At 46.6% G+C, this 23727-nt stretch overlaps 3 protein-coding genes and 1 long non-coding RNA gene across 10 annotated transcripts in view; 3 read left to right on the top strand and 1 right to left on the bottom strand.

The window, feature by feature from the left end:
• The window catches only part of LOC125327667, a 5023-nt gene extending 2998 nt beyond the window's left edge, over positions 1-2025 (top strand). For both annotated transcript variants that reach the window (XR_007204348.1, XR_007204345.1), the window contains one exon: positions 1419-2025. This is a non-coding gene — a long non-coding RNA (uncharacterized LOC125327667). The remainder of the gene's footprint in view (positions 1-1418) is intronic.
• JMJD4 (jumonji domain containing 4) overlaps positions 1-13446 on the bottom strand; it is a 23567-nt gene extending 10121 nt beyond the window's left edge. Inside the window, exons 1-4 of one of the 2 annotated variants that reach the window (XM_048306740.1) lie at positions 13359-13446; positions 11321-11875; positions 4284-4449; positions 3489-3614 (exon numbers count right to left, since the gene is read on the bottom strand). In XM_048306740.1, the coding sequence (XP_048162697.1) occupies positions 3489-3614; positions 4284-4449; positions 11321-11762 (734 nt within the window). In that variant the 5' untranslated portion in view covers positions 11763-11875; positions 13359-13446. Of the gene's footprint in view, positions 1-3488; positions 3615-4283; positions 4450-11320; positions 11876-13200; positions 13255-13358 lie in introns of those variants that run through there. The other variant, XM_048306820.1, reaches the window with a different exon arrangement.
• On the top strand, positions 6411-7976 carry LOC125327615. Its single transcript, XM_048307362.1, has 5 exons — positions 6411-6528; positions 6580-6732; positions 6792-6842; positions 6894-7112; positions 7223-7976. The coding sequence occupies exons 1-5, from the start codon at positions 6417-6419 to the stop codon at positions 7717-7719; spliced, it is 1032 nt and encodes a 343-aa protein (XP_048163319.1). The 5' UTR covers positions 6411-6416; the 3' UTR covers positions 7720-7976.
• A 93-nt stretch (positions 13447-13539) lies between the features above and the next one.
• The window catches only part of SNAP47 (synaptosome associated protein 47), a 29232-nt gene continuing 19044 nt past the window's right edge, over positions 13540-23727 (top strand). For 3 of the 5 annotated variants that reach the window (XM_048306964.1, XM_048306883.1, XM_048307052.1), the window contains exons 1-2: positions 18836-19388; positions 21413-21897. In XM_048306964.1, the coding sequence (XP_048162921.1) occupies positions 18895-19388; positions 21413-21897 (979 nt within the window). In that variant the 5' untranslated portion in view covers positions 18836-18894. Of the gene's footprint in view, positions 13622-16365; positions 16708-18835; positions 19389-21412; positions 21898-23727 lie in introns of those variants that run through there. The other 2 variants (XM_048307230.1, XM_048307143.1) reach the window with 2 other exon arrangements.

Raw genomic sequence — 23727 nt, forward strand, 5'->3', positions numbered from 1 at the left:
TCCTGGGAAAAGCAGGGATGGGTGGGAGGTCAATCCTGGGAAAAGCAGGGATGGGTGGGAAGTCAGTCCTGGGAAAAGCAGGGATGGGTGGGAGGTCAATCCTGGGAAAAGCAGGGATGGGTGGGAAGTCAGTCCTGGGAAAAGCAGGGATGGGTGGGAGGTCAATCCTGGGAAAAGCAGGGATGGGTGGGAGGTCAATTCCGGGAAAAGCAGGGATGGGTGGGAAGTTAATCCCGGGAAAAGCAGGGATGGGTGGGAGGTCAATTCCGGGAAAAGCAGGGATGGGTGGGAAGTCAATCCTGGGAAAAGCAGGGATGGGTGGGAGGTCAATCCTGGGAAAAGCAGGGATGGGTGGGAAGTTAATCCCGGGAAAAGCAGGGATGGGCGGGAAGTCAATCCTGGGAAAAGCAGGGATGGGTGGGAAGTCAGTCCTGGGAAAAGCAGGGATGGGCGGGAGGTCAATCCCAAGGGAAAAGCAGGGATGGGTGGGAGGTCAATCCTGGGAAAAGCAGGGATGGGCGGGAAGTTAATCCCGGGAAAAGCAGGGATGGGCGGGAAGTCAATCCTGGGAAAAGCAGGGATGGGTGGGAAGTTAATCCCGGGAAAAGCAGGGATGGGCGGGAAGTTAATCCCGGGAAAAGCAGGGATGGGCGGGAAGTCAATCCTGGGAAAAGCAGGGATGGGTGGGAAGTTAATCCCGGGAAAAGCAGGGATGGGCGGGAGGTCAATCCCAAGGAAAGCAGGGATGGGCAGGAGGTCAATCCTGGGAAAAGCAGGGATGGGTGGGAAGTTAATCCTGGGAAAAGCAGGGATGGGTGGGAGGTCAATTCCGGGAAAAGCAGGGATGGGTGGGAAGTTAATCCCGGGAAAAGCAGGGATGGGTGGGAGGTCAATTCCGGGAAAAGCAGGGATGGGTGGGAAGTCAATCCTGGGAAAAGCAGGGATGGGTGGGAGGTCAATCCTGGGAAAAGCAGGGATGGGTGGGAAGTTAATCCCGGGAAAAGCAGGGATGGGTGGGAGGTCAATTCCGGGAAAAGCAGGGATGGGCGGGAAGTCAATCCTGGGAAAAGCAGGGATGGGTGGGAAGTCAGTCCTGGGAAAAGCAGGGATGGGCGGGAGGTCAATCCCAAGGGAAAAGCAGGGATGGGTGGGAGGTCAATCCTGGGAAAAGCAGGGATGGGCGGGAAGTTAATCCCGGGAAAAGCAGGGATGGGCGGGAAGTCAATCCTGGGAAAAGCAGGGATGGGTGGGAAGTTAATCCCGGGAAAAGCAGGGATGGGCGGGAAGTTAATCCCGGGAAAAGCAGGGATGGGCGGGAAGTCAATCCTGGGAAAAGCAGGGATGGGTGGGAAGTTAATCCCGGGAAAAGCAGGGATGGGCGGGAGGTCAATCCCAAGGAAAGCAGGGATGGGCAGGAGGTCAATCCCTGGGAAGGCTGAGAGGGATTGGAGTCGTTGGGAAGCTGAGCTGGGGATCCCGAAATTCCTCTGGAATTTGGGTTGGCTGATGGAGTTTGATCCTTTCAGACCCCCCTGTATCCCTGCTGATCCCAAACCTTCTCCTCCTCTGGAATTTGGGTTGGATGATGGAATTTTAGCTGTTAAAAGGTCACTGGATCCATGCTGATCCCAAAATTCCTCTGGAATTTGGGTTGGACGATGGAGTTTTAGCTGATCCCGAAATTCCTCTGGAATTTGGGTTGGATCATGGAGTTTTAGCTGATCCCGAAATTCCTCTGGAATCTGGGTTGGCTGATGGAGTTTGGTCCATTAAAAAGCCATTGGATCCATGCTGATCCCAAAATTCCTCACGGAACGGGGTCCTGGGAAAAGCAGGGATGGGCGGGAAGTCAATCCTGGGAAAGCTGAGAGGGATTGGAGTCGTTGGGAAGCTGAGATGGGGATCCCGAAATTCCGCTGGAATTTGGGTTGGATGATGGAATTTTAGCTGTTAAAAGGTCACTGGATCCATGCTGATCCCAAAATTCCTCTGGAATCTGGGTTGGCTGATGGAGTTTGATCCTTTCAGACCCCCCTGTATCCCTGCTGATCCCAAACTTTCTCCTCCTCCTGGAATTCCCCTTGGATTATGGAATGTTTTCCATCCTCTGGGCTTCCCCTCTTCAGCCGATCCCAAAAATTCCTGCGGGCCAGGGAATTCTGGGATGGCACCGGATAAAAATCCCAACCAACGCTGGAATTTTCACCGGGAAAACACCGGAGTCATCCCTGCCATTCCCGAATTCCGGCGGATTCCAAGGGGCAAATTCCAAGGGAATTTCTCCCCAAATCCATCGGAATGTTTTATTTTTTTGGGAACAATTTTGGGGATTTTTGTTTTTCCTTTTCCATCTCGTCCGGATCCAACCGGGACACCGGACCTGCCGGGAATTCTCCTGGGAGATTTTGGGGATTTTTCCTGGGAATTTTGGGGATTTTTTTGGGGATCTTTCCTCAGAAGTTTTTGGGATTTTTCTCAAGATTTTTTTGGGTTTTTTTTTCCCGGGATTTTTTTGGGATTTTTCCTGTAACTTTTTGGGGATTTTTCCTGGGATTATTTTGGGATTTTTTGGGCATTTTTGGGGGATTTTTTTGGGGGATTTTTCCTGCGACTTTTGGTGGATTTTTCCTGGGATTTTTCCAGGGATTTTTCCTGTAGCATTTTGGGGATTTTTCCTGGGATTTTTTGGGGATTTTTCCTGGGATTTTTAGGGGGTTTTTCCCAGGATTTTTTGGGGGTTTTTCCTGGGATTTTTTGGAGGATTTTTCCGGGGATTTTTGGGTGGTTTTTTTGGGAATTTTGGGGGGATTTTCCCTGTGACTTTTGGTGGATTTTTCCTGAGAATTTTTGGGGATTTTTCCTGAGAATTTTTCCTGTAACTTTGGCAGGATTTTTCCTGGGATTTTTTGGGGATTCTTCCTGTAGCATTTTGGGGATTTTTCCTGGGATTTTTTGGGGGATTTTTTGGGGATTTTTCCTGGGATTTTTTGGGGGATTTTTTGGGGGATTTTTCCCGGGATTTTTCCTGGGATTTTTTGGGGGGATTTTTCCTTGGTTTTTGGGGATTTTTCCTGTGACTTTTTAGGGATTTTCCCTGGGATGTTTTGGGGATTTTTTCTGGGACTTTTTGGGGAATTTTTTTGGGATTTTTTCTGTAACTTTTGGGGATTTTTCCAGGGATTTTTTTCCTGGGATTTTTTGGGGGATTTTTCCTGGGATTTTTCCTGGGATTTTTCCTGGGATTTTTCCTGTGACTTTTTAGGGATTTTTCCTGGGACTTTTTGGGGAATTTTTGGGGGATTTTTTCTGTAACTTTTGGGGAATTTTCCCAGGATTTTTGGGGGATTTTTTCCTGGGATTTTTTGGGGGGATTTTTCCGGTAACTTTCAGGGATTTCTCCTGTAACCTCCCCGGTTATCCTGATGGCTACCAGGATGATTTCCTGGGATATTCCACTGGGAAAGGAACCTTAGGGATGAGAGCCTTACCAGGAGCCCTTGGGTCCCATGTAGACGAACCTATAATCATCCACAGCCACCGCATCCCAATACTCGTTGAGCCAATCCGAGGAAAAATACACGGGAGTGCTGTAAACATCCAGCTCTGGGAAAGCTCTGGAAAACACAAACGCTTGGAAAAGCAGCAGGGAGATCCTTCAGGATGGAATTCCAACGGTTTGGGGGGGAAGGGAGTTGAAGGAGCAGCCGATCCCAACTTTCCGCTATCCCAAGGTGGGACTGGGGGATGGAATTCCCGGAGAAATTCCTTCCCAAGGTGTTTGTCCGGCCAGAGCTGGGGGAAGGGAGGTTGAAGGACTGGGAATGTTCCCAGAAAAGCCAATGGATCCGGAAGGATCCCAAATCCAGTTAAAATGTCCCCCAGGTGTGGCTGCAGGAGGTGTTCCAGTCCCAGGTTCCATAGGGATACCATGGAATGCCAAGGAATGCCTTGGGTGGGAAGGGACCTTAAGGATCATCCCACTGCAGCCATTCCATGGGCTGGGACACTTCCCACTATCCCAGGCTGCTCCAAGCTGGCCTTGGACACTTCCAGGGATTCCAGCTTCTCTGGCAATTCCATCCCAGCCTCTCCCAGCCAGGAATTCCCTCCCCAAACCCCACCTGGCAATGGGAAGCCATTCCCTGTTTCCCGTCCCTCCACGCCTTGGGAATTCTCTTCCCATGTTTCCCGCAGCTCCTTCAAGGCCCACTTGGATCCGTGCGGAGCTTGCGTTTTCCAGGCTCAACATTCCCGATCCCCGAGCGCTGGGAATGAGCTCTGACCTGCTCAGGTGCCAGTCCTTGAGGTAGAGGCAGCCCCGGGAGGAGCGATAGCCGCTGCCGATGTATTCCCGCCAATATTCCACGAATTCCTTGAAGGGCAGCTGCTCCTTGGGGTTGGAATTGTATTCCTTGAGGTCACAGTTGGCAACGGGGACCACGGCTTCTCCTGGAAGAGAAAGGCCTCGGGAATTCTCAGGGGCAGTGAGGAAAGCTCCTCCAACGCCCCTCGCTCAAGCTCATCCCGATGGAATTCCGGCCCTTTGGATATCCCGAAGCAGCAAGGGGCAGCCCAAGCCCATCCCGATGGAATTCCGGCCCTTTGGATATCCCGAAGCAGCATGGGCAGCCCAAGCCCATCCCGATGGAATTCCGGCCCTTTGGATATCCCGAGGCAGCAATGGGCAGCCCAAGCTCATCCCGATGGAATTCCGGCCCTTCGGATATCCCGAGGCAGCAATGGGCAGCCCAAGCTCATCCCGATGGAATTCCGGCCCTTCGGATATCCCGAGGCAGCAATGGGCAGCCCAAGCTCATCCCGATGGAATTCTGTCCCTTTGGATACCCCGAGGCAGCAATGGGCAGCCCAAGCTCATCCCGATGGAATTCTGGATATCCCGAGGCAGCAATGGGCAGCCCAAGCTCATCCCGATGGAATTCCGGCCCTTTGGATACCCCGAGGCAGCAATGGGCAGTCCAAGCTCATCCCGATGGAATTCTGTCCCTTTGGATACCCCGAGGCAGCAATGGGCAGCCCAAGCTCATCCCGATGGAATTCTGTCCCTTTGGATATCCCGAGGCAGCAATGGGCAGCCCAAGCTCATCCCGATGGAATTCTGGATATCCCGAAGCAGCAATGGGCAGCCCAAGCTCATCCCGATGGAATTCTGTCCCTCGGATATCCCGAGGCAGCAATGGGCAGCCCAAGCTCATCCCGATGGAATTCTGTCCCTCGGATATCCCGAGGCAGCGATGGGCAGCCCAAGCTCATCCCGATGGAATTCCGGCCCTTTGGATATCCCGAGGCAGCAATGGGCAGCCCAAGCTCATCCCGATGGAATTCTGTCCCTCGGATATCCCGAGGCAGCGATGGGCAGCCCAAGCTCATCCCGATGGAATTCCGGCCCTTCGGATATCCCGAGGCAGCAATGGGCAGCCCAAGCTCATCCCGATGGAATTCCGGCCCTTTGGATATCCCGAGGCAGCAATGGGCAGCCCAAGCTCATCCCGATAGAATTCTGGATATCCCGAGGCAGCAATCGGCAGCCCAAGCTCATCCCGATGGAATTCTGGATATCCCGAGGCAGCAATGGGCAGCCCAAGCTCATCCCGATGGAATTCTGTCCCTCGGATATCCCGAGGCAGCGATGGGCAGCCCAAGCTCATCCCGATGGAATTCCGGCCCTTCGGATATCCCGAGGCAGCAATGGGCAGCCCAAGCTCATCCCGATGGAATTCTGGATATCCCGAGGCAGCAATGGGCAGCCCAAGCTCATCCCGATGGAATTCCGGCCCTTTGGATACCCCGAGGCAGCAATGGGCAGCCCAAGCTCATCCCGATGGAATTCTGGATATCCCGAGGCAGCAATGGGCAGCCCAAGCTCATCCCGATGGAATTCTGGATACCCCGTGGCAGCAATGGGCAGCCCAAGCTCATCCCGATGGAATTCTGGATATCCCGAGGCAGCAATGGGCAGCCCAAGCTCATCCCGATGGAATTCCGGCCCTTTGGATACCCCGAGGCAGCAATGGGCAGCCCAAGCTCATCCCGATGGAATTCCGGCCCTTTGGATACCCCAAGGCAGCAATGGGCAGCCCAAGCTCATCCCGATGGAATTCTGTCCTTCGGATATCCCGAGGCAGCAATGGGCAGCCCAAGCTCATCCCGATGGAATTCTGGATACCCCGAGGCAGCAATGGGCAGCCCAAGCTCATCCCGATGGAATTCCGGCCCTTCGGATATCTCGAGGCAGCAATGGGCAGCCCAAGCTCATCCCGATGGAATTCTGTCCCTTTGGATATCCCGAGGCAGCAATGGGCAGCCCAAGCTCATCCCGATGGAATTCTGGATACCCCGAGGCAGCAATGGGCAGCCCAAGCTCATCCCGATGGAATTCTGGATACCCCGAGGCAGCAATGGGCAGCCCAAGCTCATCCCGATGGAATTCCGGCCCTTTGGATACCCCGAGGCAGCAATGGGCAGCCCAAGCTCATCCCGATGGAATTCCGGCCCTTTGGATATCCCGAGGCAGCAATGGGCAGTCCAAGCTCATCCCGATGGAATTCTGGATACCCCGAGGCAGCAATGGGCAGCCCAAGCTCATCCCGATGGAATTCTGGATATCCCGAGGCAGCAATGGGCAGCCCAAGCTCATCCCGATGGAATTCTGGATATCCCGAGGCAGCAATGGGCAGCCCAAGCTCATCCCGATGGAATTCTGGATATCCCGAGGCAGCAATGGGCAGCCCAAGCTCATCCCTCTGGAATTCCGGCCCTTTGGATACCCCAAGGCAGCAATGGGCAGCCCAAGCTCATCCCGATGGAATTCTGGATATCCCGAGGCAGCAATGGGCAGTCCAAGCTCATCCCGATGGAATTCTGGATATCCCGAGGCAGCAATGGGCAGCCCAAGCTCATCCCGATGGAATTCCGGCCCTTTGGATACCCCGAGGCAGCAATGGGCAGCCCAAGCTCATCCCGATGGAATTCTGTCCCTCGGATATCCCGAGGCAGCAATGGGCAGCCCAAGCTCATCCCGATGGAATTCTGGATACCCCGAGGCAGCAATGGGCAGCCCAAGCTCATCCCGATGGAATTCTGGATATCCCGAGGCAGCAATGGGCAGCCCAAGCTCATCCCGATGGAATTCTGGATACCCCGAGGCAGCAATGGGCAGCCCAAGCTCATCCCGATGGAATTCTGTCCCTTTGGATACCCCGAGGCAGCAATGGGCAGCCCAAGCTCATCCCGATGGAATTCTGGATATCCCGAGGCAGCAATGGGCAGCCCAAGCTCATCCCGATGGAATTCTGGATATCCCGAGGCAGCGATGGGCAGCCCAAGCTCATCCCAATGGAATTCCGGCCCTTTGGATACCCCGAGGCAGCGATGGGCAGCCCAAGCTCATCCCGATGGAATTCTGGATACCCCGAGGCAGCAATGGGCAGCCCAAGCTCATCCCGATGGAATTCTGGATACCCCGAGGCAGCAATGGGCAGCCCAAGCTCATCCCGATGGAATTCCGGCCCTTTGGATATCCCGAGGCTCCTTCCTGGGAAGCGCCACTGGAATCCGGAGTTTTCCATTCCAAGGGCCTGGATTTTCCCCTTGGAGATCCCCCCACCCCCTGTTCCTGCTTTGCCTTCCGTGGCACCCGGATTCTCCGGATTTTTCTGGGATTTTCCCCTTAAATTCCATTGGCAGCGAGGTGTTGATTAGGATTTCATATTAACACATTAATTAGTGTTGTTTCATCAGTTATTAATTTAGGAGTCGTTAGTCAATAATGATATTAATTGAATTCATTAACCTCAACTCATCGTTTTTAATAATTATTATATTAACCTACTTTGATGAACTTAATTATTTAATGTTTCTAGTTTTATATTAACCTACTTTGATTAAATTAATTAATGTTCATGGTTTTATATTAACCTACTTCGATTAATTTAATTATTTAATGTTCATAGCTTTATATTAACCTACTGCAATTAAATTAATTAATGTTCATAGTTTTATATTAAACTACTTTGATTGATTTATTTAATGTTCATAGTTTCATATTAACCTACTTTGATTAATTATTTAATGTTTCTAGTTTTATATTAACCTACTTTGATTGATTTAATTATTTAATGTTTCTAGTTTTATATTAACCTTTGATTAATTTAATTGTTTAATGTTTATCATTTTATATTAACCTGCTTTGATTAATTTAATTATTTAATGTTTATCGTTTTCTATTAACCTACTTTGATTAATTATTTAATGTTTATCGTTTTATATTAACCTACTTCAATTAATTTAATTTAGTTGACATTAATTATTTTTATTCATTATCAGCTTTCTTATTACAAACTCTATTCCCATAATTACAAAGATTATTTCCACTCATTACCATTTCATACTCATTACTCCCAGACTCATTCTTTGCAGAAGAATTTTAATACATAATTCGAGCTAATTACAATATTTTACTACTATTTATCACTTTTATATTGATTAGTCCTGTATTAGTTCTATATTAATTATTTCTATATTAATTATTTCTATGCTAATTATGTCGATACTCATTATTTCTATATTGTTCCTATATTAATTGTGTCTATATTAATTGTGTCTATATTAATCATGTCTATTTAATTATTTCTATAATAGTTATTTCTATATTCATTATTTCTATATTCTTATTCCTATATTAATTATTTTTATATTCATAATTTCTAGATTCATTATTCCAATATTAATTATTTCTATATTGGTTAATAATTTTTAATTAATTTTAAAAAGAACTCAGAAGAATCAGAAACATTTTAATATTAATGATTTCTCCATTAATTATTTCAGAAGAATTTTTAAACATGACTAAAATTAATTAAAACATTTTAATACTATTTATGACTTTTATATTGATTTTTCCTATATTAATTCTTCCTATATTAATTATTTCTATATTCATTATTTCTATATTAAGAATTTCTATATTAATAATTTCTAGATTCATTATTCTGATATTATTTCCATATTTATTATTTCTATATTGATTCATTATTTTATACTAATTTTAAACCTAACTCAGAAGAATCAGAAACATTTTAATATTAATGATTTCTACATTCATTATTTCTCCAGTAATTATTTTTAGAAGAAGTTTTAAACATGACTAAAATTAATTAAAACATTTTAATACTATTGATGACTTTTACATTGATTATTCCTAATTATTCCTATACTAATTATTTCTATGATAATTATTCCTATATTAATGATTTCAATATTCATTATTTCCATATTCATTATTTCTATATTCATTATTTCTATATTATTATCTCTCTATTAATTATTTCTATATTAATAATTTCTAGATTCATTATTCTGATATTAATTATTTCTATATTCATTATTTCTATATTGATTCATTATTTCTAATTAATTTTAAACCTAACTCAGAAGAATCAGAAACATTTTAATATTAATGATTTCTACATTCATTATTTCTCCATTAATTATTTTTAGAATTTCTAAACATGACTAAAATTAATTAAAACATTTTAATACTATTTATGGCTTTTATATTGATTATTCCTATATTAATTACTTCTATATTAGTTATTTTTATATTAATTATTCCTATAGTAATGATTTTGATATTAATTATTCCTATATTAATGATTTTGATATTATTTCTATATTAATTAATTTCATTAAGAACAACGGGAATTAATTCTAAACAGGGAAATAAATGGGGATAATTAAATTATCCAGCATTTTAATTAATTTTATTAAGAACAATGGGAATTAATATCAAGTAGGGGGAATAAATTGCAATACTGAAATTATCCAATATTTTAATTAATTTCATTAAGAACATTAGAAATTAATATTAAGGAGGGAAATAAATTGGAATAATTAAATTATCCAATATTTTAAATTAATTTTATTAAGAATTATGGGAATTCACGTTAAGCAGGGAAATAAATTGAGATAATTAAAATATCCAATATTTGAATTAATTTCATTAAGAACAATGGGAATTAATTCTAAACAGGGAAATAAATGAGGATCATTAAATTATCCAATATTTTAATTAATTTCATTAAGAACGATGGGAATTAATATTAAGTAGGGAAATAAATTGGGATCAATAAATTATCCAGTATTTTAATTAATTTCATTAAGAACTATGGGAATTCATGCTAAGCAGGGAAATAAATTGGGATCATTAAATTATCCAATATTTGAATTAATTTCAGTAAGAACGACGGGAATTCATGCTAAACAGGGAAATAAAGGGGGATAATTAAATTATCCAATATTTTAAATTAATTTTATTAAGAATTATGGGAATTTATATTAAGGAGGGAAATAAATTGGGATAATTAAATTATCCAATATTTTTATTAATTTTATTAAGAACAGATGGAATTAATGCTAAGCAGGGAAATAAATTGGGATCATTAAATTATCCAATATTTGAATTAATTTCAGTAAGAACGACGGGAATTCATGCTAAACAGGGAAATAAAGGGGGATAATTAAATTATCCAATATTTTAAATTAATTTTATTAAGAATTATGGGAATTTATATTAAGGAGGGAAATAAATTGGGATAATTAAATTATCCAATATTTTAAATTAATTTTATTAAGAACAGATGGAATTAATGCTAAGCAGGGAAATAAATTGGGATCATTAAATTATCCAATATTTGAATTAATTTCAGTAAGAACGACGGGAATTCATGCTAAACAGGGAAATAAAGGGGGATAATTAAATTATCCAATATTTTAAATTAATTTTATTAAGAATTATGGGAATTTATATTAAGGAGGGAAATAAATTGGGATAATTAAATTATCCAATATTTTAAATTAATTTTATTAAGAACAGATGGAATTAATGCTAAGCAGGGAAATAAATTGGGATCATTAAATTATCCAATATTTGAATTAATTTCAGTAAGAACGACGGGAATTCATGCTAAACAGGGAAATAAAGGGGGATAATTAAATTATCCAATATTTGAATTAATTTCATTAAGATTTATGGGAATTCATGCTAAACAGGGAAACAAATGGGGCTCATTAAACTATCCAATATTTTCATTAACTTCATTAAGAACAACAGGAATTAATTAACTCCACGGGAACGAACGCTGAGCTTGGAACCTACCAAAAAAAACCCCATAAATAAAAGGGAAAATTCAGGGAAAACCCCTTGGAATTGGATTTTTGGGGTGGTTTTTTAACCCTTTCCTCCCCAAAACCGAACCCCGTAAAGCTGCATCCTTTAGGATTCCAGCAAAATCCCGGGATTTACCGAATTCCTGCAGGAGATGCTCGAAGTTGGGCTTCCCATGGCACGTCACCCAAGTCCTCCTGCTGCTCCAGTCCTCGGTGAACTTGGCCGAGAAGACGCAGGGATGGTTGGGCAGGAGATAATCCCGGAAAAAATCCGAGTACGTGAAGGACTCGGCTTTGTCGATAAAATCCACCCGGCCCCCGGGAAGAGCTGCGGAAGCTGGAGAGGAATTCCCAGAATCCCGGAAAAAAGCGGTGGAACGGGCAAAAGTTGCCCTGTCCATGCAGGCTGGAAAAGCAAAAAAAAAAAAAAATTCCTGGCGGAGCCAAGGAAGTTTGGAGTGGGTGTTATCCCAAAAAACGGTGCTCGGGAAAGCGAAAAAAAATTTGGGATTTGAGGCTCGAAAGGTGTGAAAAGTCACAGGAAAAGGGAGGGAAAAGGAGGAGCGCTGCAGGAGCATCCCAGCGTGGTGGGATAGTTAGGATTTTCCATGGTTTCTAGAGCTGGGATAGCTGGGAAATCATCCTATGGATGCTTTTCCCTCGTCACCTCCTTGCCAGGGCTGGTTGCATCCTAAAAAAAAAGCAGGAATGGGAAATTTTAGTGGGATATTCCCATGGAATTCATTAATTGTGGGGGGAATAGAGGGGAAGAAATCCCCAAAATATTTGGGGAAATGCCGGGGACTGTTCTGGGATCATCCCTTTGTTCCAAGGTCTGGCACCTCCCACCTTCTGCAGAGCTTTTTCCATGGATCTGGGATAAAAATAGGCCAAATAAACTGGGAAAAGAGAAAAAAAAACAGGGAAGGGGAAGGCTGAGCACAGAGGGAGAGGGAGGGAAAGAAACCAAACAGGCTGCAGGGATGGGATTTGGGAGACACCGAGGGAAAAAGGGGATTTAGGGATCTCCATGAGGGAATTCCCCCCCTCACGCAGCTCCAAGGGAATAGCCGGACTCCGCAGTGGGATTCAGGGACATCCATGAGGGAATTCCCCTCTCCCAGAGCTCCAAGAGAACACCCCGATTAAGGGATTTCCATGAGGGAATTCCTCCCTCAAAGAGCTCTAAGGGAACACCGGGATATGGCAGTGGGATTAAAGGATTTCCGTGAGGGAATTTCCCCCCTCACAGAGCGCCAACAGAACACCCGGATTAAGGGATTTCCATGAGGGAATTCCTCCCTCAAAGAGCTCTAAGGGAACACCGGGATATGGCAGTGGGATTAAAGGATTTCCATGAGGGAATTGCTCCCTCCCAGAGCTCCAAGGAAACCGCCGGATTAAGAGACCTCCATGAAGGAATTTCACCCTCAAAGAGCTCCAAGGAAACACCCAGTAAGGGATTTCCATGAGGGAATTCCTCCCTCAAAGAGCTCCAAGGGAACACAGGGACACCGCAGTGGGATTAAGGGACAGCCATGAGGGAATTCCCCCCTCACGGAGCTCCATGGAAACAGGCGGATTAAGGGATTTCCATGAGGGAATTCCTCCCTCAAAGAGCTCCAAGGAAACAGGCGGATTAAGGGACAGCCATGAGGGAATTCCTCCCTCCCAGAGCTCCAAGGAAACAGGCGGATTAAGGGATTTCCATGAGGGAATTCCTCCCTCAAACTGCTCTAAGGGAACACCGGGATATGGCAGTGGGATTAAGTGACATCCATGAGGGAATTCCGCCCTCACAGAGCGCCAAAGAAACACCCGGATTAAGGGATTTCCATGAGGGAATTCCTCCCTCAAAGAGCTCCAAGGGAACACAGGGACACCGCAGTGGGATTAAGGGACAGCCATGAGGGAATTCCCCCCTCACAGAGCGCCAAGGGAACACCCGCATTAAGAGACCTCCATGAGGGAATTCCCCCCTCACGGAGCGCCAAGGGAACACCCGCATTAAGAGACCTCCATGACGGGATTCCCCTCACGGACCTCCCAGGTGTGGAGGGGAGGACCCGGACACCACAGGGCGTCGCACACCCCATCCCTGCATCGCGCTCCCGTTCCACCCGCACCCCCGGTGCTCGCAGGAACCGGGAGCATCCCGAGGGACCCACACTCACCGCCGGCCCCCACGGGGCAGCCCCTCGGCGCGAATGGCGGCGACGGTGAGGGTTATGGCGGGCGCCGCCGGAACCTCTGCGTCGGGCGGGCGGGGGCCGGGGGGGAAGTGAAAAGCGGAGCGCAGCGGCGCGGGGCTCAGCCAATAGGAGCACGCAGAGGCGCGGGGCTCAGCCAATAGGAGCACGCAGCGGCGCGGGGCTCAGCCAATGGGAGCGCGCGGCGGGCGCAGGCGCGGAGCGGGGCTGGTGCCGCGCTAAGGGAGGTGCGTGCGGGGCCGGGGGGGCTCGGACCGGACCGGGGGGGCTCGAAATGGGGCGGGAGGGGCTCGAGGTGGAGCTTGGGCGTTGGAAATGGGGCTGGAGGGTCACAAATTTGGGCTTGGGGGGGGGGCTCCGGACCGGGAATGGGGGGCTCTGACCCATGGCCGGCGTGGTCTCGGACCGGGACCGGGCGGGTTTCGAACCGGGGTCTGGCGGGTCCGACCGGGGGCTGGGGCGGGGGTTCGTGTCGGGGCCTGGGCTGGGCTCGAACCGGGGGCTGAGCGGGCTCCGAGCGGGGCTCGGGGCGGGCTCCGGATTGGGGCCTGGGTGGGCTGGAAGCGGGCCCGGGTTGGGCTCCGAAGCGGAGCAGGGATTTGGAGAGGAAATTTATGGATGGGGAGGGAAAGGGGCGGTGTTGCCGAGGCTCTGGATTGAGGCCAGCCGTGTTTAATGCCTTATCAATGATGGGGGGGGGGGGGGGGATCGTCAATAAATTCATGGATAACACCGAGTTGTGTGGGAGTGTGGACGTGGGGGGGCGGGAGTGGAGCTGGGAAGGGGCTGGAGAATTCCTGAGGGAGCTGGGAAAGGGGCTCAGGCTGGAGCAAAGGAGGCTCAGGGGGGACCTTGTGGCTCTGCACAAGTCCCTGACAGGAGGGGGCAGCCGGGGGGGTCGGGCTCTGCTGCCAGGGAACAGGGACAGGAGGAGAGGGAATGACCAGGGGAGGCTCAGGGTGGACAGCAGCAGGAATTTCCCCATGGAAAGGGGGATCAGGCCTTGGGAAGTGCCCAGGGGGGTTTGGAGTGCCTGGAGGTGTCCCAGGAATTCCTGGATGTGGCACTCAGAGCTCTGGGCTGGGCACAAGGAGGGCATCGGGCACAGGTTGGACTCAGTGATTCTGGAGGGCTTTTCCAAGCTCAGTGGTTCTGGAATTCTGTGGGGAGAGGTGAAGGTTCTGGAGGAGCCTGGCCCGGCAGTGAAGGACACAAGAGGGGTTTGGGTGATTGTCCTGTGGCTTTCCCAGGTGGGATTGGGAAAAAATGGGGCATTTTGTGGGGTTAGGGAAAGATCCTGACGGCACCTGAAGGGAGTCCCCAAGGAAAGGGAGAGGGGCTTGGGATAAGGGCTGGAGGGCCAGGACCCAGGGAATGGCTTCCCATTGGAAAAGGGGAGATTTCAATGGGATCTTGGGAAGGAATTGCTGGCTGGGAGGGTGGGGAGGGGCTGGGCTGGAATTGCCAGAGCAGCTGGGGCTGCCCCTGGATCGCTGGAAGTGTCCAAGGCTGGATTTGGATCACCCTGGGATAGTGGGAGGTGTCCCTGCCCATGGAATGGGATGATCCTTAAGGACCCTTCCATCCCAAAGTGTTGGAATTCTGTGGTGGAGCAGGTGATGGTTGTGACTGGGGTGAGGAGGAGGAAAACTAACGGGAAAAAGGGAGAGAAAAAGGGCTGGAGATCCTTCCAGGGAGGGAGGAATTCCAGCTTGGGGTGAGGAAACAGAGGTGAGGCTTGGGAATGATGTTGGAGAAGGAAGGAATGAAGTCACTCCTGAGTACTTTTTGTCTTGGGAAACGGTGAATTTTGGAATCTCCTGGAATGGAGTCTGAATTTAAAAAAGAGGGAGAGCGGCTTTGTGGGATTCCTAAACTCCTTTATTGAGCTCCCAGGAGCTTCAGGCTCAGCATTTCCCAGATTTATTTCCGGGAATAAAGCACCCTATGGAATCCTTGCCTGTGAAACTCCAGCACGTTCTGGACATCATTCCCAACGGCCATTCCCTGGACCGTCTTCCGGGATGGGAAAAACCTGGCAGTTCAGTTTTGATGGGAACATCCCCCAGCGATGGTGGCAGCTCCTCCTCCCTCATTAACTAATTAGTGACGCTCCCAGTTAATTGGGTGATGTCACCGAAGGTGAATCAGCTCCTTTTTATGGAAGCAGCCACTGGATGATGTTCCAGGTGAAGAATTCCTGCGCAATCCCCGTGACGCTGCCGGATGGAAAATCCACATCTCCCTGTTACTAATCCAGGTGTTGCTGGGGATGGAATTCCGGGGTTTTGGGGGGCAGATGGGGCCAAAATTCCCATTATTTACTCAAAAAAGGAGTGTGGATAATGGGGGAGTCCCCGTAAGGAAAGAACGGTGTGGGAACAAATTGTGAGGGAGCATTTTGGGGGGAAAAAAAAAATGGAAGGAATTTCTTGTGGAATCACTCAGGTGTCTCCTGCTTGAAGGACTGGGACATTCCCAACTTTCTGAGCCTATTCCTGGCTCTATTTGCAAGGAATCGGGAGCAGTTTGGGGTTTTTATTTGATTCTTCTGCCAGTGCTGATTTTCCGTGGATTAGTGAAGGACTGATTTGTGTCTGTTGGGGTTGGTTTGGTGGTTTTTTTTTTTTTTTTGGAATGCTGGAATGGTTTGTTCCATAACTATTCCGGGGAGTCTGTGGATAGAAAATCCCTGGAATTGTTGAAAAGAAGGGATGGGGCTCAGAGCAGCCTGGGGTAGTGGAAGGTGTCCCTGCCCATGGGGTGATCCTTGAGATCCCTTCCATTCCGTGATTCCAACCCAGAAATCCAGGATACTTCTGACCACTGCTTTTCCAAGAATTCCGACTTTTCCGTGGCTTAAAGGGAAAACTCCCTTTTATGTTTTAATTTGAAATGAAAATCTCTTCTCTGAGAGAGAATAAAAGAGTCCTCAGCTCTGTTGCTGGCAAAAATAACAATAAATTGGGAAAAAATGGCTGGATTTTAATTCCCAGCTGGATTTTTCCTTGGGAAATTTGCCCTCAGGCACAGAAAGAGCTGAGTAAAGGGTGGAGCTCTCAGGTGAGTCAGGAATCACGAGAGCTGATCCAGGTATAAAAATCCAGGGAAGTGACAGCTCTTCCTGCCCTGCCCTGCCAGGGCTTGGTTGCATTTCTTATTAAATAGAAATCCTGGATTTTTGGAAGGAATTTTCATTTTGGGAAGAGCCTCGGTTGTGTTTTCCTTTGGATTTTTTTTCCTTGGTGAGAAGTTGGGAAAAAACACCGAGGGAAAAAATTGTTCCCTGAGAATTGCATGGATACAAATCCAGGTAAGGAACTTGGGATAAGGCTCAGGAAGAGCTTTTTTAAATCAGAATTAAATAGGAATCCTTGATTTTTGAAGGAATTTTCATGTTGGGAGAATCCACAGGTGTATTTTCCTTCAGAATTTTTTCCTTGATGAAAAGTTGGAAGGGAAAAACCCTGAGGGAAAAATTTCCTCCCTGAGGGGAAAAAATGCTCCCTGAGAATTCCATGGATACAAATCCAGGTAAGGAACTTGGGATAGGGCTCAGGAAGAGATAATTTTAATTATTAAATATAAATCCTTAGTTTTTTAAAGGACTTTTCAATTTGGGAACATCCACAGTTGTATTTTCCTTTAAAGTTTTTTCCTTGGTGAAAAGTTGGAAGGGAAAAAACCCTGAGGGAAAAATTTCCTCCCTGAGGGAAAAAATTGCTCCCTGAGAATTCCATGGATACAAATCCAGGTTGGGAGCTTATTATTAATTTAAATCCTTGGTTTTTTAAGGAATTTTCATGTTGGGAACAGCCTCAGGTGTATTTTCCTTCAGATTTTTTTCCTTGATGAAAAGTTGGAAGGGAAAAATGTGCTCCCTGAGGGGAAAAAATGCTCCCTGAGAATTCCATGGATAGAAATCCAGGTTGGGAGCTTATTTTAACTTATTTTTAATAGAAATCCTTGGTTTTTTAAGGAATTTTCATGTTGGGAACAGCCTCAGGTGTATTTTCCTTCAGATTTTTTTCCTTGGTGAAAAGTTGGAAGGGAAAAATCTGCTCCCTGAGGGAAAAATTTCCTCCCTGAGGGGAAAAAAAAGCTCCCTGAGAATTCCATGGATACAAATCCAGGTAAGGAGCTTATTTTAACTTATTTTTAATAGAAATCCTTGGTTTTTAAAGGAATTTTCATGTTGGGAGCATCCAGCATTGTATTTTCCTTCAGAATTTTTTCCTTGGTGAAAAGTTGGAAGGGAAAAAACCCTGAGGGAAAAATTTCCTCCCTGAGGGGAAAAAATGCTCCCTGAGAATTGCATGGATACAAATCCAGGTAAGGAACTTGGAATAGGGCTCAGGAGGAGATAATTTTAATTATTAAATATAAATCCTTAATTTTTTAAAGGACTTTTCAATTTGGGAACATCCACAGTTGTATTTTCCTTTAAAGTTTTTTCCTTGGTGAAAAGTTGGAAGGGAAAAAACCCTGAGGGAAAAATTTCCTCCCTGAGGGAAAAAATTGCTCCCTGAGAATTCCATGGATACAAATCCAGGTTGGGAGCTTATTATTAATTTAAATCCTTGGTTTTTTAAGGAATTTTCATGTTGGGAACAGCCTCAGGTGTATTTTCCTTCAGATTTTTTTCCTTGATGAAAAGTTGGAAGGGAAAAATCTGCTCCCTGAGGGAAAAATTTGCTCCCTGAGGGGAAAAAAAAGCTCCCTGAGAATTCCATGGATACAAATCCAGGTTGGGAGCTTATTTCAACTTATTTTTAATAGAAATCCTTGGTTTTTTAAGGAATTTTCATGTTGGGAGCATCCAGCATTGTATTTTCCTTCAGAATTTTTTCCTTGATGAAAAGTTGGAAGGGAAAAATTTCCTCCCTGAGGGAAAAATTTCCTCCCTGAGGGGAAAAAATGCTCCCTGAGAATTCCATGGATACAAATCCAGGTAAGGAACTTGGGATAGGGCTCAGGAAGAGATAATTTTAATTATTAAATATAAATCCTTAGTTTTTTAAGGGAATTTTCATGTTGGGAACATCCACAGCTGTATTTTCCTTCAGAATTTTTTCCTTGGTGAAAAATTGGAAGGGAAAAAACCCTGAGGGAAAAATTTGCTCCCTGAGGGAAAAAAATGCTCCCTGAGAATTCCATGGATACAAATCCAGGTTGGGAGCTTATTATTAATTTAAATCCTTGGTTTTTTAAGGAATTTTCATTTTGGGAGCATCCAGCATTGTATTTTCCTTTAGAATTTTTTCCTTGATGAAAAGTTGGAAGGAAAAAAACCCTGAGGGAAAAGTTTCCTCCCTGAGGGGAAAAAATCCCAAATCCTGTTCCCTTGGATATGGAGGTGAAAGGAGCCGGGAGCCAAGCATGGCTGGCATTAATTACCGTGTCTTTATGAGGAATTCCTGCTTTTTTCCCTTGGATTTCAGCCTCTCCCGCTGGATTCGAGAGCGTTTCCCTGGGAGCGGAGGCCGGGAAGAGCGGGCCCATGAACGAGGACATCCGGATCCATTCCTGGCCTTGCTCCTACTACCTGGACACCACCAAGCAATGGATTTCTGGGAAGCTCTCCCTGACTCCCGTCTCCATCAAATTCACGGCCGACAAAACGGGAGAGCTCCTGGTGGATTCCCACCTTTCCGGCATCAGCGAGATCAAGAAGGAATCTTCCCATTTAATCTTCAGCTCGCTGACCATCCTGGAGAAGAGCACCAAGCACTGGTTCAGCTCCCTGCATCCCAACAGGAATGTGGTCTTCAACATCCTGGAGCATTTCTGGAGGGAGCAGCTGTTCTCCGGCCCGGAAGCTGGAGCGGGAGCGGCGTTGGAATCCAGCAAGGGCAAGGAATTAACGGGAATGTTGGAGGGATCCCAGAAACGCTTGGAGGACACGGCCAAGGTGCTGCATTCCCAAGGGGAACAGTTCGACAACATCATGAGGGGACTCCATAAGATCGAGGGGGACATGGATGTGGCTGACAGGTTTGGAATGGGAATGTTCCCGGAGCTGGGAATGCTTTGGTGGGCCTGGAATTTCCAACGGAGATCCACAGAGGTCTTTAGGAAGAGAAAGATTTTGGATTGGAGGCATGGAGCTGGGAGGAAAGGATGAGGGAGTTGGGAATGTTCAGCTGGAGAAGGGAAGGATCCAGGGAGAGCTCAGAGATTCTTCCAGGAGAGCTGGAGAGCGATTTGGGATAAGGGCTGGAGGGACAGGAGCCAGGGAATGGCTTCCCACTGGAAAATGGGAGATTGGGGTGGGATCTTGGGAATTGCTGGCTGGGAGGGTGGGGAGGGGCGGGGCTGGAATTCCCAAAGAAACTGTGGATTCCCCTGGATCCCTGGCAGTGCCCAAGGCCAGGTTGGACACTGGGGCTTGGAGCACCCCAGGATATGGAATTTCCCCCTGCCCATGGAATGGGATGATCCCTAAATTCCCTCCCGATCCATTAATTGAGAAGGAAATTCCGCAGCACAAAGCTTTTCCTTGTTTTCCCGATTTCTCTCCCACCGGCAGTGGTTCCGTTTCTCCCGAGTGCTCCCGAAATCAGGGATCGATGCCCTGAACTCTCATCCCGAGCAGAACTGGACACTCCCACACGGATCCCATTCCATGTGCCGCTCATGGAAAGTTTTCCCTTTGCTCCAGAGCAGCAGAGGAGAAAGATTTCCAGAATCCAGGGGAAAAGGGGGAAGTTTTCCATCTTTTTGCCTTCTCTGGAAAGGGAGAGGGATTTGGGCAAAGGCCTGGAGTGCCAGGAAAACAGGGAATAGATTTAAACCGAAGGGGAGTAGGGCTGGATGGGATCTTGGGAAGGAATTCCCGGCTGGGCTGGAATTCCCAGAGAAGCTGTGGCCGCCCCTGGATCCCTGGGAGTGCCCAAGGCCTGGGATAGCGGGAGATCCCTGCCCATGGAATGGGATGATCCTTCAGATCCTTCCATCCCAACCCATTCCATGATTCCTGGTTATCCCTGGAGAGGGATGCTCCGAGCAGCAGCACAGCACCTGGAGAATCCATCCCAAACCATCCCCTTCCCTCTCATTCCCGTTTTTTTTCCGGTGAGGCTTAAATCCAGGGATCTGTGCTCGTGATCCTTCCTTGGGAAAAACCCCTGGGAACAGGGAATGTTTTCCTTAGGGAGCTGCACCAGCACTGCTGGGGAGTTGGACTCTGGATACTTCTGGGAAATCCCTGCTGGATTTTGGAGCCTCAACCTGGAATTTTGAGTTTTTCCTGGGAATGTGGGTGTGGGAGCAAAGGACAAGTTGGCATCAGGCTGAGGGTGGGAGGGGGGAAGGAAAAGGAGCAGGAAAAGGCTTTAGAAGTGGAGGTGGGTGGGCAGGAGTGGGAATATTGAGGGAAAGGCGGCGGGAGCTGAGGAACAGACACGTGGGAATCCCTGGAGCTCGCGGGCTGGGATTAATCCGTGCGGGATCCCGTGAAACAGCAAAACCTCGGAGAAGCTCCCGGATTGGGGAGCAATCAAATCCCAGTGATGTCATCAGCATTCCCAAATTAATTGTGGGATGCAAGCAGGCCTCGGTGATGGGAACTGCAGCAATGAGGGAGATATTCCAGGAAAATTCCAAGGCCTGAGTCCAGGAAACCTCTGGAAGTATGGAGAGAAGCCTCTGCAGGGGTGGAATTTCCCATTCCAAGGTTGGGATTGTTTGGATTGGAGGGAAGCCAGGCCTGAGGTGTGGGAAGCTCTTTGGTATTCCTGCTGGAATTCCGGATTCCTGGAGAGCAGAGCCCGCAGCGGGAATGGGCCTGGCTCAGTCTGCTTCCAATTGCTGACATCCCAGCCGGGATTCTGGGAGTTTTTCCGCTGGATTATGAGGTTTTGAACCGGATGGATCCTGGGAAGCTGGGGATGGGTTTGAGGAGGGAATAACAGCGGGATTTGGGATGAAGGAATCTGCGGGGGTTTTCTTGGAGCTGCTGGAATATCTGGAGCTTCCCAATGCTTTTCCCTCTCCTCACCTTCCCTTCCCTCTTCCAGGCTGCTGACGGAGCTGGAATCTCCTTCCTGGTGGCCCTTCAGCAGCAAACTCTGGAAAACGCCGCTGGAATGGAAGGCGAAGGAAACCCCTGCAGCTCCCGATCCCAAAACCCAGGAAGGAATCCTGCTGCGAATTCCCGTGATTATCACCCACCGGACAGATTCCAACGCCAAACCTGGAAAACTCACCCTCCTCCCTTCGGGCCTGGAGATCAGGGACTGCAATTCCCAGCTCCTGCACCGCTTCGAATCCCGGGATGTGGATGATATCCGCGTGCACACTCCCTACGAGATCAGCATCCGGCAGAGATTTATCGGGAAGCCCGACAATTGCTTCCGGCTCCTGTCCGCCCGCATGCCGGAGGTGATTCCCGTCCTGGAGATGCAGTTCAGCAGGAAGATGCAGTTCTTGGAGGATGCCCTTGGATTTGCTGGAGCCAGGAAGTCTCCGCAGGCGGATTTGGGAACGTCCATCTGGCAGGCAGGTTGGTGGTGGTAGGGAATTCCGGGCTCCAGAGGTTTCCAGGTGTTTCCCGAGGGATGTTTCCAAGGCAAACGGTCTCCGTGCTGTGCCTACAGAGAGTCCTTGGTGAGGATAAATCCTGGGAATAACCAACCCCCGGGTGGCTTCAGAGCCTTTGGCGCTGCTGCTTTTCCTGGTGGCAATTCCCAGCTGGAAGGGATTATCCAGTGTCCGGTGTTCAATATCCGGTGTTCAATATCCGGTGTTCAATATCCAGTGTTCAATAGCCAGTATCCAATATCTAATATTCAATAGCTGATATCCAGTATACAATATTTAGTATCTGATATCCAATAGTCAATATCCAGTATTTAATATCCAATATCTGATATCAAGTATCCAATAGTCAATATCCAGTATTTAATGTGATATCCAATAGTCAATATCCAATATTTAATATCCAATATCTGATATCCAATAGTCAATATCCAATATTTAATATTTAATATCCAGTATCTGATATCCAGTAGTCAATATCCAGTATTTAATATTTAATATCCAATATCTCATATCCAGTAGTCAATATCCAGTATTTAATATTTAATATCCAATATCTCATATCCGGTAGTCAATATCCAGTACTTAATATCTCATATCCAATAGTCAATATCCAATATTTAATATTTACTATCCAATATCTGATATCCAGTATCCAATAGTCAATATCCAGTATTTAATATCTGATATCCAATAGTCAATATCCAATATTTAATACTTAATATCCAATATCTGATATCCAATAGTCAATATCCAATATCTGATATCCAGTATCCAATAGTCAATATCTAGTATTTAATAATCCAATAGCCAATGTTCAATATTCCATATCCAATATTTAATATCCCGTAATTAATATTCAATACCCCATATTCAGTATCCCATATCCAATGTCCCCTATCCAATAGCCAGTGTTCAATACCCAATATCCAATATTCAGTATCCAATATTTAATAATCCAATAGCCGGTGTTCAATATCCAGTGTTTAATATCCCATATCCAATATCCTGTATCCAATAGCCAGTGTTCAATGTTCAATATCCAATATTTATATCCAGTGTTCAATATCCAGTGTGCCATATCCAAACTCCAGTATCCGATGTTTAATATCCCATCTCCAATATCCTGTATCCAATAGCCAATATCCCGTGTTCAATATCCAGTGTTTAATATCCCATCTCCAATATCCTGTATCCAATAGCCAATATCCCGTGTTCAATATCCAGTGTTTAATATCCCATCTCCAATATCCTGTATCCAATAGCCAATATCCCGTGTTCAATATCCAGTGTTTAATATCCCATCTCCAATATCCTGTATCCAATAGCCAATATCCCATGTTCAATATCCAGTGTTTAATATCCCATCTCCAATATCCTGTATCCAATAGCCAATATCCCGTGTTCAATATCCAGTGTTTAATATCCTATCTCCAATATCCTGTATCCAATAGCCAATATCCCGTGTTCAATATCCAGTGTTTAATATCCCATCTCCAATATCCTGTATCCAATAGCCAATATCCCGTGTTCAATATCCAGTGTTTAATATCCCATCTCCAATATCCTGTATCCAATAGCCAATATCCCGTGTTCAATATCCCATCTCCAATATCCTGTATCCAATAGCCAATATCCCGTGTTCAATATCCAGTGTTTAATATCCCATCTCCAATATCCTGTATCCAATAGCCAATATCCCGTGTTCAATATCCCATCTCCAATATCCTGTATCCAATAGCCAATATCCCGTGTTCAATATCCAGTGTTTAATATCCTATCTCCAATATCCTGT

This window comes from Corvus hawaiiensis, chromosome 1, assembly GCF_020740725.1.
Source record: "Corvus hawaiiensis isolate bCorHaw1 chromosome 1, bCorHaw1.pri.cur, whole genome shotgun sequence".
Lineage (NCBI taxonomy): Eukaryota > Metazoa > Chordata > Aves > Passeriformes > Corvidae > Corvus > Corvus hawaiiensis.

Coding starts and splice junctions, on each gene's coding strand:
- LOC125327615 (XM_048307362.1), top strand. CDS start 6,417: ATGGGCAGCCCAAGCTCATCCCGATGGAATTCCGGCCCTTTGGATACC. Junction 6,843..6,893: donor GGAATTCTGGATATCCCGAG/GCAGCAATGGGC, acceptor GGATATCCCGAG/GCAGCAATGGGCAGCCCAAG. Junction 7,113..7,222: donor GGAATTCTGGATATCCCGAG/GCAGCAATGGGC, acceptor GGATACCCCGAG/GCAGCAATGGGCAGCCCAAG.